This window comes from Athene noctua, chromosome Z, assembly GCF_965140245.1.
Source record: "Athene noctua chromosome Z, bAthNoc1.hap1.1, whole genome shotgun sequence".
In the NCBI taxonomy this organism is placed as follows: domain Eukaryota; kingdom Metazoa; phylum Chordata; class Aves; order Strigiformes; family Strigidae; genus Athene; species Athene noctua.
In genome coordinates this window covers 53,475,247-53,491,320 of record NC_134077.1, presented here as the reverse complement: position 1 = coordinate 53,491,320, position 16,074 = coordinate 53,475,247, and the positions used below count along the sequence as shown (strand labels likewise).

At 35.3% G+C, this 16,074-nt stretch overlaps 1 protein-coding gene across 3 annotated transcripts in view; it reads right to left on the bottom strand.

The window, feature by feature from the left end:
• The window catches only part of FANCC (FA complementation group C), a 73,148-nt gene that overhangs the window by 54,458 nt on the left and 2,616 nt on the right, over window positions 1-16,074 (bottom strand). For 2 of the 3 annotated variants that reach the window (XM_074931849.1, XM_074931851.1), the window contains exons 3-4: window positions 14,752-14,836; window positions 9,048-9,142 (exon numbers count right to left, since the gene is read on the bottom strand). In XM_074931849.1, the coding sequence (XP_074787950.1) occupies window positions 9,048-9,142; window positions 14,752-14,836 (180 nt within the window). Of the gene's footprint in view, window positions 1-9,047; window positions 9,143-9,564; window positions 9,621-14,751; window positions 14,837-16,074 lie in introns of those variants that run through there. The other variant, XM_074931850.1, reaches the window with a different exon arrangement.

Sequence of the window (16,074 nt, the reverse complement as noted above, 5' to 3'; positions counted from 1 at the left end):
TTACTATTATTTTCTTCCATATTAACAGAACTTGAGTTTTAGAAACATGTTGCTACATTCTGGTGACACAAACTGACTGCTGTATCCAACCCAAATGACAGCCAAGGAAACAAAAGCAGTTTTCCCTATGCAGAGGGCTGAACTGCGAAACACTTGCTCTGTTTTTCTAGGAATAACCCTGATATTGCAGCAAGCAATCTGACACCAATCAGAAATGTCTCTCCTTACAGATACTCTCTTTTTATATATTTAATCAAGTAATTTTTTATGTACAAAACCAATGAATGTACTACTCATGTGTTCTTCAGACCAGCCAGCCTTCAGGAAAAGTCAGGCCTCTTCAGCTTTATTCTGCACTTTGAGTATTACTCTTTTGAATTGGAAGATTAATTTTTTTTTTGTCCACTGCCCCAACTTCTGACAAAACTTATGAAGCTCCATAAAGTATTTTTAGGTCTGCATGCCTTTCAACTTGTCTCTTTTTCTTTCCCTGTCCTGTCAGAAGTGATTTGCTAACTGTCTCTGACAAAATGAGCACGCCATCTCCCCATGCTTTAACTTTGCCTGACACAAGCATTTTTGTTTGCTGTCGATAAAAGTAATTGTCAAATTGTTGCTAACAAATACAAGCCATCAGAAGTTAGGTCTACACCTGCTAACATGTCTCTCATCAATTGTTCCTAATACTGATCACACTGTGATCTCTCACCTGTGAGTCAGCCCTTAAGTTTGTAAGACTGGTTTTTTTTCCAGTCTTACTTACGAACTGTTTCACAGAATCTACTGTTTTTACTTTCCTCATGCATTCTCTAAAACATCTCAGTTTTATGTTTCATTTTACACAACACATGTGTGTACAGCTTTTGTATGCAAGTTTGAAATAACAATTCACCCAGGTTTCACTGGTTGAATTAATTGAAAATTGCTTTAAAACACCAATTAATTTATCTCAAATAATTACAAAGAGAAAAGCTACTTTCTGACTTCTCTGGGGTTTAATACCATTGCCTTGGACAAAACGGCACATCTGAGTCTTCTGTATGTCCTTTCAGCTATACAGTGGTGTGGAGTGTTGGCATTTAACCTCTTCTATCCAGTCGGAATAGTTTTAAAATTTTTGTTAGTACATGTAACTGAAAAACCAGTGTAGAATAAAATGCCCTTCAGATACCTGTTTCATTCTGCTCCTGAAATCTAGTCCAAGGGGGTGCATATGCACTGTATATCAAGAGAGGTGGACTAGGGGAGGAAAATAGAACTTTATAGTCCCTGCTATTATTATGCATTTAAACTTTCTTGTACAACATAGTGGACTGAGAACCACCCAGATAGCTAGAGTGGTGCTAATCTTTCTGACACTTTATTGCTTAAACAAAAAATGGGAAAAACTGTCAGTTTAACTGTTGTGACAATTACATTCACTCAGGTATATTTGCTGTTCTTTAAGCAACTTCAGTATTAAATGGATAGATCAAATTTAAAACAAAAAAAATCCTGTATATTTAGCTTCATACATAAAAAATAAAACTACGTAAACAGAATTTTAAACACAGAATTGAGAAGCAGTACCTTTTCTGTTTTCCCCCTTATATCTGAGAAAACACGTTTAAATCAGTTTTTTCTATTCAGAAAGCTAATATGCTTCCTCATTTTCCTTGACTCACAAGTCAAATACAACATTCAGGTTTCCTGGATGCAACTTTGATGGCTTGTCGACTTACAGATGCCATGAAAATCTGCATTTCCCAACCCGTCCAATGGGATATGAACCTATGTGGGATTTAAAATTGCTTTTAAATTTTTGTGAATTGTGAGAACATATTGTTATTGCATAACAATAAAATTGCTAAAATTACATTAAGTTCCAAGTGCCTCACTGCTCTGACCAATCACAAATTATAAAAATAATCTCAAATTCTCCAAATATAAACAACAAAATATCATAAAAGGGATCATTAGCCTGTAATTATCCAGAAACTATTGCATGTTTCACAAAAGCCTCCAGAACAGTCAACCATTAGCAGCAGGTTATTTGGCAGACTGCTTTTGTCTGCTTCCATTTTTTGAGGCACATTTAATAATTGCTCTTACTTTTAACGAAGAATGGAAAACTTTTGTAACACAGAACAGCTTGAGTGAAAGTGTAATGCACAACATCTACTTTTATTTCTTGTTACCAACTCCAGTGAATGGCCTGTTTATGCTTACTTTGTAACATTATTTTCTGACCATAAATTTGGTTGCAGAATTCAAGTTCAACTTGGTTCTTCCTTAGAGGAAGCACTCGTCTTTGTCATCCTCATGACAACTTGAAGGCAAGCTACTGCACAACACCGCCTTTCTAACAAAACACACTCAGATGGAACCAAGGAAAGCTGCAACATTATTACCATTAGTTTAATCCCTAACAACGTCTAAATTACCCTTCTCTTTAAAAACGGTGTGCACTTTAGTGCTATGTAAACACACGCAACCACTTAATAGAGAGAGCGTCATCTACTGGTAGTTAGTGTTACACCTTTTCACAGGTTCCTACGGTTCCTGTGCTAAAGCACTGCAAAAGGCTTACCCTTAACAAGGTACCAGAAGCAAAATGGATGTTTTGTTGTGACGTTGTGGGGAGAGTCTCACATCTACAGCAAAACAATTGAAAGAAGCAGCAGTGAAAAAGGTGACAGAATAAATTAAAACATGGGAGCAGCAAACCAAGTATTATGATGACATACTAAAAACGTTGTGGAACACAGATGGCTTGCCCTTAAAAATACAGTGCATGACAATACACCAATGGGTCACCATGAAATCGCGTAATAAAATTTGCCTAAGGAAAAACAGAGGAGAGGAAATACAAAAAGCCTGCACTGGTCACAATACTATTTGTAATTTTATATCAGTGAGGAAAGGAGGCAGCTGGAGGAATGGAATAGTTGGTTCTTTTTGGTTCGTTTTTCTAAATCTATTTGCATGATGAGTCTTCCATTGTAACCACTTCAGAACCAAGTATGTTTTCTAAACTGTCTGTGTACAGTGTTTAACACAACAGATCCCCTAAGTACTAAAGAAAATACAAACATGAAAAACCAGTCATTATCATAGCAGCAAGTGAAAACACAGGTAGAATTCTTCCACATCTCTGGAATAATTATAGGCAAGAAAAGACAAAAGCAGCTCAACTGCACACAGTGTGCATGCAGGAAAGAAGGTCATTAAATTAATGTTCCTGTTACTGAGTATCCTGAATTGTTGCCCAAAATTTCAGGAATCTTAACACAGAACTCTCACTAGTGCAAGCATCATTAGACAGCTAAGACTCAAAATAATACTGCACAGTCTGGGCAGCAGTGAAGATGGCTTTAATCTAGAGACTATTAATAAAAGAAAACGTTCATCTTCCCTTAGAAGAATATGTATTAGAATGCTGTGAAATGGAAAGCTGTGTACTTATTAATATAAAACATATGTGTACCTGTATGTAATACGAAGAATGCCATCTACTGGTAAGTAAGAATAAACACCACTGTGCAGAAGTTAGTAAATAGCTATCACAATGAGCAGTAAAATTGTCATTACTATGTACTGCAGACAACTGTGTCCAGTTCTAAACTTTTCCTCACATACGTGGCATACTGCATTTTAACAAATATGTACAACCCATATATCTGGCAAAATAAGCTGGTAAAACAGACAGAAAGAAAATACAGTTCTCTTATTCTAAGGTCTTCAGATCTTATTGTGGCCTTTCAATACTTAAAGGGAGCTTATAAGAAAGATGGGGACAACCTCTTTAGTAGAGCCTGTAGCAACAGGACAAGGGGTAATGGTTTTAAACTGAAAGATTTAGACTAGATATAAGGAAGAAATTATTTATGATGAGAGTAATGAAACACTGGAACAGGTTGCCCAGAGAGGTGGTAGACGTCCCATCCCTGGAAACATTCGAGGTCAGGTTGGTCAGGGCTCTGAGCAACCTGACCTACAGGAAGATGTCCCTGCTCACTGCTATTCTGGATACTGTATAAAGATATGATGAGAAACCCTGTATTTCTCAATGATAATCTAGTCCCTCTCAGTTCCTTCATGATTTACTATGATGCCTTAATATCCTCCTTGTGATACAAATACTGAAAATGCTTTGGTAACTGATTCCAAATAGAAGCCAAAATACATAAAAACATGCACACAGACATTTCACACTCTCTGACCTTTTCTTAACATGACTTCTTTCCAGTTTTTTTTCTCAGCTATTCTCCACAACTTTCTCATAGTTCCATCAATGTCTACTTTCTAACATCTTTCTTGTAATACTTCTATTTCAATTTGTATGAGAGGTTACTCAACTTCTGGTTTTGCAGCAGTGTTGTTTCTCTTCTATTCCTGAATATTGTTGCCTAACCAAAACATATGTCATTGAATAAAACTATTAAGAATGACAAATATGGTAACACCTGATCCAAGGTGGGTATCCAAGATACAAACAAAGAAGCACCTGACAGATAAAGAGGAAAAGAAAACCACACACAAGTGTAAGTTTACAGTGAGAAGTGACTAAGCATTTCAGTGCAGGTACATCTATCCTAAAAAGTAAATCACAACGTTTCCATTCTGAAACACCACTGAGAGACCATCCTTTCAATGTTACTTCAAAGCCTTAGATATATTGCTACATAGAAAGCCAAGGTCTTACATTTTGCTGGTAATTCTGGCACAGATTCGAAAGTAGGGGTAAGAAGCAAGTGCTTCATTAACTGAACCAACTCAGTTAAAGTTGTACTTTAATTAAAAAGTCAAGATGATCATAAAAAAAAAGGTCATCCAGAGAACATCAGTAAAAATCTCACACATCCTGTGCTTAATTGGCAGCAAATTTCTTTATCTGGCCTATTTGCAATCCACTCTAAAACACTTTAATACAATTTAACACTAGAGAGAATTCCATCAAACTTAGTCTAAACAAATACACCTTCAAGGTACATCAAAAGATTTGCATGTGGAGGACAGGTATATGCCTTCCATTCTTCTGGAAAATAAGACTTCCATTCAGATGCTTTAATGTACCCTCCACAGGAGTGTATCAATAAAAAATACTAAAGGGAAAGACTTCACAAAGAAGGCCTTGACATTATATTTTCAGATTTAACACTCACATTTTAAAAAAACAAAACAACAAAAAACTCTGCAAAACCCTTTTTACCAGAAACGTTCAAGTATTGCTGTACAAGCAAGGGTTCTACTAGACATGTATCATATTAAACTAATGGTTTTCAAAAATGCTTCCATGTTTGCTATTCAACAAATAACAAGATGATGTTGAAGTTCCATTATACCTCTTATTTCCCCCAAAAGCAGAGAAACTCCAGCAAGCAAACACCGCAAACACTAAATTTGGTAAATTTGAAATCCTTTATCTGGAAAGACTACGAGTGCATTCCCAAAGAGGTACTCTCCAATGGTGAGCTTTGTTCACTGAGTGCTGACAGTGTCCAAAGGAAATAATAGTCTCTGCTTTCCATTGTATACATTTGGAAAAAATTGGTGTCCATCCCTTTTCCACCAATATTGCTTAGCTCAGCAGAAAACTGAGATGTTAAACTCAAAAGAGAGGGAGGCAAGCACTGCAGACCATAATTCAAAACCTTAATCTTACAGCACAAATATCTCAGCAACATTCACAAATGATTAACAGGTGAATCAGAGTTTTAGAGGCTTTTTATAATTTTTAATCAGTTTTAGTATTTTCAGAGGAACATTTTTTTTATACAGTTCTGTTGAAGAACTAGAAACTCACTGACCCAATAAAAACTTTCTGAATCAAAACTTTTACATCAATTTTGCATCATACCATCTTCAGTTCAAAAATTATCCAGAATAACACTGGTAAGAGAAAACATGTATGGAATCTTATGAAAGATAAACCACACAAGTTTCATTATGTATTTTTCATAATATAACAAAAATAATTTTATAATTCCAGTGCCTTTAAAAATTACTCTTACAAAGAACACCCATTACCTTTGCAGCCATTAATATAATGTGGTCTTCCACAGGATAGATACCCAAAAGAACTACACATTTCCAGAAAGGAAAATTTGGCCAATCCCAAAAGCCACTTCTAAAAACACATGCCACATTCACAAGGGACTGTGAAGGTCAAATCCACATAAGCTGAACAGCAGTTCCTATATGTAAACCCCTTTTCCATGCCTCCTGTGTCAGTGTGTATGGACATGAGACAGAGCCCCATTCTGTGTGGTCATGGACGGATTTTCATCCATACCCTCTAGTGAAAGCTTAAATACCTTAGACAATCTATAATTTCATTCCAAGTATGGGCAAGATTTCCATAATACTAAAAACCTTTCAAGTAGCATTCAAATTTCAAAGCTTTATTTAGATTTAACTTCTGGATTTCAATTTCCTTTACATCATATAGCCACAAAATGACCTTCCTCCCCACCCCCAAGAATGTGTTTCAACTATATATTTTGGACTTTTGGCCATTTTTTCCATAGTGTACCACAGTGTATTTGGCATCTTCTCCACCAGAGAGTAAATATCCCTGCTGTAAAGAGCTCTTATCATATTACAAAAAAGGCTGAGGTCAGATCAAACTACAGCGGAGGCTGGTCATCCAGTCAATATGAAAACAGCTGATGCAAATCTCAAATTTTGGCTCTCATAGCCAATGTGTCTTGATCTCTTTCTGTGACAATCTTTTCAGACACATATAATCCCAAAAATAAAGCAATTCAGGAAGAAACAATGTTAAGTATGCACTAGGTGCATCAACAGACTTACTGTATGTCTTTTTTTAAAAATATAAATAATTATCACACATGGCAAAAAGAAACCCTTCAAGAGTTGCAAAATATTTAACTCAGATTCTTCTGTACAAAGCATGATAGTCATTATACCACAACTGCTGGTAACTAAAATTACAACACTGATTAGGAAAAGGAAATAAAACCACTTTCTTCAAAAATCTTTGTGATGATGCACACTGAGCAGTAAGAAACCAAGAAGAAATTCTAATGACTGTAGAAAACAATAATACTCTCCTTTAACCTTAACTTTTTATCCTCATGCCGTGCATTTTGCAGCCTCCCTTACCTTTACCTATCCTTTGTTTTTCTGAGTTTTTCAAGAGTTCTTGCTTTCCCTCCAATCAAAACATGAACATATTACATTTCAGATCATATATAATGACACACCCACTTCAGGCAACTAGCAAAGTGCTGAATAATAAAAATAGTTCGTAAGACATGTTTGTGCTTTGAACTCCCCCATGTCCTATTCCCTACTGCTTTTAGGTTAACTCTTGACCCATCAAGTGACAATGACTATTGAGGTTGATTCAGACACACAGAGTGGGTGGAAATATTTCTGCAGACTACAGTGAAGCTTGAATCAAATGCTTACATATTAGTCCCAATCCAGAACATCTTCAGTGCTGCCAAAAGCAGCAGTCCCACCTTCATTCATCCCCAACTGTTCTTGTTTACTTGATAATTCTTCTTATATCAGCAACACCACCAGTTCATTACATCAATCAGATAAGGCAACTGATATAGATCAAAACCAACTGGTTTTTACCCTCCCAGAAATGGAAGCTATCTGTAGAATATTATACGGGTACACCTCTCCCTCAACACTTAACATCATTAATGCATCTGCTGCTGCTAATAACAAAATTACAAATTTTGCTCTGTTTGATAACTAAGTACATGCTATTGAGCATCTGCTATGTCACCATGAAGAACATACCCAACCAGACTGTATTAGAAAAGGCAGAATTTTTTTTGCATCACTTTACTTTGGTATTCAAGCACTGCCACACTGTGAATTCCAAGTATAATAACCTCAGGAAAAGCCTCTTGGAAAAGGTTAAAGACAGGAAGAAAATAAGGGTTATTCTAGTTAGTATTAAGTTGTTGAGAATTTCATGGCAGGTGGTACAACCCACCAAATAGGTACGTACAGGCACCCGAGTGCATCTGGAAGTTTGTGAGAACTTACTGCTGAGATTACTGCACATAAAGCAACAATACTACATGGTGACATACAGTTATTTACAAACATAAACATCTGCAGTATCATTACTAGTTTAAAATAATTTGTACAACCTAGTATTACATGCATACCTAGATAAACTGACATGTACAATATCAACTAGTAAGAAATGAACTACTTGGAGAAGTCTAGAAGTATCTTCAGTTTTAGCAGATGTACATAAATAATGAGCAGGCTGCTACAATTTCAACTAGTTGTGAGGCTTATAAGGTATAAAAAAATACATTAACAATTCCATTAATATTTTTAACCATATTTTGATTTGGTCTGTTGGAGAATGCAAGGACAAAAAAATCAACAACATTGCTCCCTCAAATAGCTATTCAGCAACATAAAGCATTAAACATCAATGTGCTACAAGTTATGTACGTGCTGATGTGCTTTGCTAGTTCAGTGTGTAAATATAGAAAATATGAACAGATGTGCCATGCAATGCCCTAGATTTGGGATTAAAGATAAGGATTCATTATTCCTTAAGTCACTAAATATAAATCCACACACAAGCACTACCCCTCCTCTTTCTGACTGCCTTTGAGGAAAGTTTGGATACAATTAAATTCTTCACAGGCAGAAGACTAAACAAAAGCAAAAAAGAATAAAATTAAAGAACAAATATAAGCTGTTTTCAAAACAAACTATGGCATTTATCCAGGTTATTTATTTTATCCTAACTGAAAGGTTGTGTTTTTTCAATACCACTTTCTTCCCTTCTGATTTGTGGTTGTTGCTCACTATTCACAGTTGGTGAATTTACTAGGTTAAAAGCCATCAAAACTACCCACTTTAAAATGCCACATCTTTTTAATATTTAAAATCACAGACTAGCACTGACTGTGTTATAATTAGAGTGATATATACATCAACACAGTATGTATGCAAGTTGTGTTTGGTGCCGTTCTTCAGTGACAGTGTCTCTATGCTCTAGATGCAGCACCTTTAAATAATTTAATTCAAAGCAGTCCTGGGAAGGATTCACTCACCCGTATCCAGCTGTTGGCCTTCAGTTCCACAGGGTTCTGTGGTTCACTGCTGTACAGACAACATAAGCACCACATCAGAGTCTTCTGGCTTTCATCTGCAGGGAAAAAAGCAAATAAGGATACACTGGGGCAAGGGGGGGATCAAAACACAGACAGAATTACACAGAACAATCCCTATCCATCCACAAAACTAAAGCCCTTAATATAAGTCTCAACTCTTAATGCTTCTATTCTACCAGATTCAGACCACACATTTAATGTTATTCATATGTAGTTCTTGTGTAATCATTTCCTTCAATAGCAGTTTAAAAGGTATCAAGGACTTCAAAATCTATACAATACTTAGATGGTCTTAAGAAACATTCATAACCTAGTAATTCATTCACATAAATAATACTTGAAGCTATCATACAGGAGCTTTCAATTCAGTACCTAAATAATATCATTAACAACAAACAACAGTATTAAAATAGTTACCACACTGTGGCCAAAGCTTGCACAACTAAAGAATGCTCACATCTGAAAAAGCTCATGAAGTATGAAATCTTCACAACAAGAATGCAAAACATTGTGTTTTCTGTAAAGATTCTCCATGCTACAGGAAAATCACATTTCTGCAGGCAGCAGAATAGCTAAATGTTGATGGAAAAAAAACCCCTATTGCGATTTCCTGTTCAGGATCAGATCACATTTTACTTAATTCTAATCCACTGTTGGAAATGAGTTGCCTTCTCTAAAAACTTACTATACTGAGCAATACTGCCACTGCTCAGAAGCACAGATATTATTATAGAGGAGCTGATTATTTGGACTAAGCAGCTAAAGAACCATTTAACTCATGATTATTTCCTAGGACTTTGTTTTCAATAGGCTTTTTTTTAATGTTCTTTGGCAAATACCAGGAGTCTCTACACTGAATTTCATGCCAGAATAAAATTGCACAATTGTAATAAAAATTATGAAAACTGGATGTAGTATTGTAGCTCTGATATAATATTCACTTAGTAAGCAATATTATTCTTGTTAAAAATAATACAAATGAGTAATACCACATAAGTTTTAGAAATTATATTAGGAGACAATTTGATTATCAAGCTCAGCAAGTGATTTCTTTTGTTTTCTCTGTATTTGTTATCCAGGATGTAATAAACACTATTATTTAGAAGTGCTTTGTTGGCAAAGCCTGAACAAAAAATAAAAGTTCCATTAAGTAATGCCTCTATTTTCACCAGGTGATCAGAGAACTTAATATTGATTTAAACCAGTATTTCTCAATAAATGTCCAACAAGCCTGCAGGCCACTACTGGCCTCTCACTGACTAACATCTCTGCACAGAAATGGTTTCTCAAACATACACATTTAACTGACTACAATTTGGGGTATTCTGCCATTGTGTGTTTGGGGATTCTTTTTTTTTAAATGGATTTTTACAAGGCTTACAATTTCCTAAGTTAGTTTAAGATTGGAGTTAAAGGAAACATCTTGCATACTGCTCAGCAGAAATTCAAAGTATTCTTATACTCTGATTGTAACTATATCCAACCAGCATTCAGACATCAGCACAAAAAGGCAACTCCTTCAAATCTCAGTCAAAAAACATTCCACCTAAACTCTGATACGAAATTCATGGGAGGAAAAATAAACAAATACTGTTTTATTTATTTAGACAACTAATAGCCATTTGCTTCTTGGAAAATGAAGATAAACATTATTAATTATTAGTACTAAAATATTGCCTATTTATAAAGTCTGGCTTTTGAGATTATTTTAATTTATATTAATTATATATTTTTTAAAGTCAAACTATATAGAAAGAGACAGGGGGAATCAAGTCCAAATAGCTTATCCCAAAAAAAGTATATGTAGTTCAAGTGTTCCTTCTTTTGACTCATCCTATTTATACTATATTTCTACAGTATGCCATTAAGTAATTTAAGTTCTAGTTTTCTCTTAACCTAAAAAATAAAGGAAAGAGGTGAAAAAAATGCATGTAACTGCTTAATTAGACTTCTGGATGATAAGACTTTTTGCTACACATGATGACTCGCTGCATACTATGAAGTAAATTGCATATATTGTTCGCCTGTCACAAATGTAAACCAATATGATGAAAGACAAAATGATGAAAACAAAGCTTAGATAAATGATATACTGTTGCACTCTGACAGCATAACGAGTTTACACAGATATATCTAGATACATTCAAACCTCAACCTAAGTGAAACCAACTTGTATTGGTGCCATAGCTATGCCAAAATTCCCAAAAAATAAGGGACACGCACAGCTTCACACTTTTCCCAGTCAAAAATACTTTTTGGCTACAACCAAAACCGAAGTAGCCTCCCATAGATCTGTGAAAAGTAGGAGAAGGGACCATACAATCCTCTCACTGAAGCACTCAATGACACTCTGAGGGCCATGCTCAGGTTCACTGTTTTCATAGCTGCTTTGGAACTGGGGATGAAAGGTGGGAAGATTGAGAATAAGCGGGGACAGATCCTAATTATGGCAACTGCAAAAGATAATCACATCAAAAGACCAAACATAGAGAGCCACAGAAAACTTACTGGTGGGTTTTTTCCCTCCCATTTTTCTAGTAACTGTGATCCCTGTGGAAAACATACCATCATGGTACGCACTGAAAACCATTATCAGGATATGAACAAAGTCATTTGATCTTATTATGGCAAGAAAGAATAAATAAAAACCCCAAACAAATACCCAAATAAATATCTAATTAATACCTCCGGAGGAACAAAATTACTAATTCAACGGTGGAAAATACATTGCAAAAAAGGTCACCAACTATCTACTGGACTTCTTAAGTAGGTTAATGTTATAACTCCAACTAATGGAATGAAAATTTTCTGTAGGAAATTTAAGACAGCTTGGAAGCTGTTTTGTAGAAAATAAAAAACAAAAAATCAGCCAAACAAAAGCCCAAACTTTTATGATGAATCAGACTGTACTTCTTCCCTGTCAGTCTCACATCAAAAATTTTTTAAAAGAGGAAAAAAAAAAAAGGCAATGTTCTTCCCATAACACAGAGTAGTCTCAGTCTCCCTATGATACAGTTAGTTTATAAATACCCTGTCAAGAATGGGGCCACATGCAAGGAACTAGTAAGAAAACCCTAATCTTACAGCAGAAATATTCTTTTTAGAGCTTGTTGTAAAATTTTATTAAAATACATCAGAAAAGGTTGATTAGCTAAAACTGAACTTCCTGTGGAAATAAATGCATATGTAAGCATGCACACTGACAGACATATACTAACATACAGGGCCACCAAGAAATTCCCCAGCATTTATAGTATTAGTTTGGGATTCAAGACATTTGGGCTCAAAATTCAAACCAGGAGGGTCCTACTGAGAAGATAATCCCCCAGCCCACAGAAAAAACATTGGAATTCCTTACCAAGACTGAATTCCTCATGTATCCCTTGTGGTTAGGACCACAAGTAGAGCCATGAGATTTTCTTTGGTCGTGCTTCCTTCACATTAGCATTCTAAATCAGGCTAACTTGGTCACCTCCTGCTCCGGAGTGTTTATGAGGAGATTATTTTCCCTTGAAGAACACACTTTCTGAGTGGTCAGTCATGTCAGCTTCCGGCACCAACAGACATTCACCTATGGTGATATGTATTGTGGTTTGGACATGATGCAGAGGCATAATGTTTTTCCTCCTCCATTTATTAGTATGAAAGACTGCATTGAACAAAATTAGTTCCTTCTACTGCGAGGGTGGCCTGGTCTCGGACACATGCCTGAATGAGCTATTTATCCAAATGAGAAATTACATTAAACCCACTTGAAAGTCAGCATCTACTATAGCCAGTACTATCTTAAAGAGTATCTTCAGAACTAGTGCCAAACAAAATGAAAATCTGCTGAATCTAAAATGCCAGCAGTCCAAAGAGTGCTCAGGTGGCTCTAAAAAGAGGAAGTGATGGGAATCTATAAGCAGATATCTTCAGGTCTGTTATGTTAGAAAATCTCCTTCATTCATCTTTAAGCATTAAAGAGAAGGATTCCATGCTGAGCAAGTGAAGTTCTCTCTATTGGCTTGCTTGCAACTTTGAGACCAAAAAAACCTGGTAGTAAAACCTCACTCCCTTGCAATCTTCAGAGGTAATGACCAACTTGCAGAAAAAGCTTTTCTTGCTTCAGAAAATGCTGAAGGATCCCAAAGAACAAGAATGAAGTAGAGAAAACCAAGAACGTATGGCTGAGATTGTTGTGGAAAGGAGTCAAAAGCAGGAACAGATGGCTTTCAACTACGATGAAAAAATATAGATGAAGCTACTTTCTACACCACAATGTCTTGTCAGCTCAGAAAAACTGATGGTCTAAAGACTTGTATATTCCAATCAAAAACTCAGAAGTATGTACGTAATCGCAAACATCAACAGTTATCAAGATGTTCAGAAACTGAAATGATGATTAAAAAGGGAACCTCTCCATTGTAAAAATAAGTCTATAAAGTATGAAACGGCTTTTCTTAAAATGTGCCACAAAAGCACACATTTGCTGCTCTGGGAAAGCAATCTATATTTAAATCTATGGTTCCTATCCAAATTTTTGTTTCAGAGGGGAAGTGCTGACATAACACACATCTACCATGTGTTCTGCAGACAAGTTCATTCTGCCTGTGCTTGGAGCTGACTAGAAGAAGATAAAGCCAAACCAGAAGACATATGATCACTTTAGCCTAATGTTGTGCTTGACTTAAGTTCCTCCAGGTGAACACAAAAATCGTCCTTCCCTGTGTTTCCACAAAAGCAAGCATAAAAGAGACAAAATGCCATTTCTAGTCGGGGTTTTTTTTTTGTAATTGTAGTAATTGCAGAAGACTGGCAAAAGATGAGGGTCTCACAGAGAAGCTCAGATTCAGTTTTCTGCTTAAAAGTATATCCCAAGTAATTTATCAATGTATCAACATCTCAGGTCCTGAAAAATGAACTGGAACTGCTGGTGAGGTAGCACAAGCAGTGTCTCCTCTCTTCCAGTAGGTTTCCTATCCCCAATTTCTTTTCTCTTCTTTATTCTCACCTACACACACTACCAGTAAAAGACTTTTGTTTTTTCATACACTTTTTTCTTATGTAACCACTTCACTGTTTTGCTTTTGATTCTGTGTGCATTTTCACTAGATTGCAAGACGGGGAAAATACATTCAGGAAAAACTCAATAAAAACAAACACAATCATAACTTAGTAGAGCTTTACACTAATAAAAAAAGTAATCAACTATCAGAAAAATTAATTCTTCTGTATTAGCATATATAACAGAATATTATGATGTATAACTCGGAGATACTTCTGTTGAAAGTAGTATAAAACACTAGACTATTTTATACATTTTGAGAACCTAACAAAAAAGTAATTAATACAACAAGAAAATAAGAAAAATGGAAATCATGACACACACAAACACTGAGTTTAAAACCTAATGCTTCCAAGTCAAGATTCTGCAACTAATCCATGGAATTAATTAGTTCCAAAAGTAAATTTAAGATTTCTCAATGCCACATACTTTAAGTAACTTGGATAAACTTTTAATCTCAAAATTTTACTTAAGTAAAAAAGAATGCTGAGTTTTTATGGAAAAAATCAAAGTATATAACAAACAAGTTATATTTTCCTAATTCCTACAGAATAAAGTTTATGGAATTGCTGCAGAAGTATCATTACACATTCTTACCATATCCTATAACAAAAGGATTCCAACAAAGCCTTCCTAGAAGCTGGCCAATTAAAGGGAACTGCTGGATTGCTAAAACTGAATCCTGTTAAAACGTAAAAACAAACAAAAAGATAATAAATATATTGCACATCAAAAGTAGGTTAGGAGAACTGTTAATGACACAGATTGTTGTAAATTACAATCTCGATGGTTTTGCTGTGAAATACTCTGGAAGCAAAACACCTGCAGGTACATAATAAAATCAGAACTTCCTGAAATTCAGTATAATGTCATAATTCAAATAAATTAAAGTTTAAGTAAATTCCTCACCTCATACTTAATTATGGTAGAAGATTTGTTCATTTGCCTTATATGCAGTAACCAGAAAACAGTAACCAATATTTCATGATAATAAAAGCACAATTAAACTGTATTTTTGTTGATCCTCATTGCTTTAATCTCTCACAGTTTCTGAATAAATTAATACCTACTATGGCATACAAGTAAGCATCCTTCTGCAACTTTCTCTTGCTTTCTTTAACTTACGTAATGACTACCAGTAGCAAACTGCAATTCAACTTTTAACCAAACAGAAAGCAGTTTCACTATAAAAGTAATAGACAATGTAGTTTATATACAATCCTGTGTAATCAGTCTTATTTTTCCATTTTTGTAGCTTTACTATCTAATAAATGAAAGCTTAAAAAATGGTGCTATGCTGAGATAACATGCAAGTAGCAGGAACGATAACCATCTCCTGCTGCTGCAATAAATTCCTTGCATTTGTCTCACATTTGAGGTTAGCCCTAGACTTTCTGGGGCCATATTCACAAGGTCCACTTCAGGCCAAGCCTCAGATTACTTGAAGTAGCAACACTAGAAACAGATTATTTTTTCCTCCCTTAAGAAAAAGACATACATAAATATGGGAAGAATCACCACTCCCCAAAAATACTTTGTTTGAAAGTTAAACTCAGTTCAGGAAAAAAAATAAGAACTCTGTAGTCTTCAGATAAGAATACCATTTAAAGTAAGTACTTCCAGAAGAAGTCAGTCTCATGCCATAATGCAGTATTTCTGAAGTTAATTGTACCGAATACATATACTGAAATTGCCGCGCTCAGAAAAATATATACACAACATATAAACAACTAAATTTACTTTTAAAATAAGCACTCTAGTGAGTGCAGACAATAATTACATTACTAAAGAGAACAGCCAGCAGCATATGCCAATGATCTGACCAGGCTGCTAGAATTCACTATGTATGCCACAACGCTGGGGTTAATGTGTCAACAGACTCTCTAAGATTTAAAGGATTGGTTACAGTTTTGCGTGTTA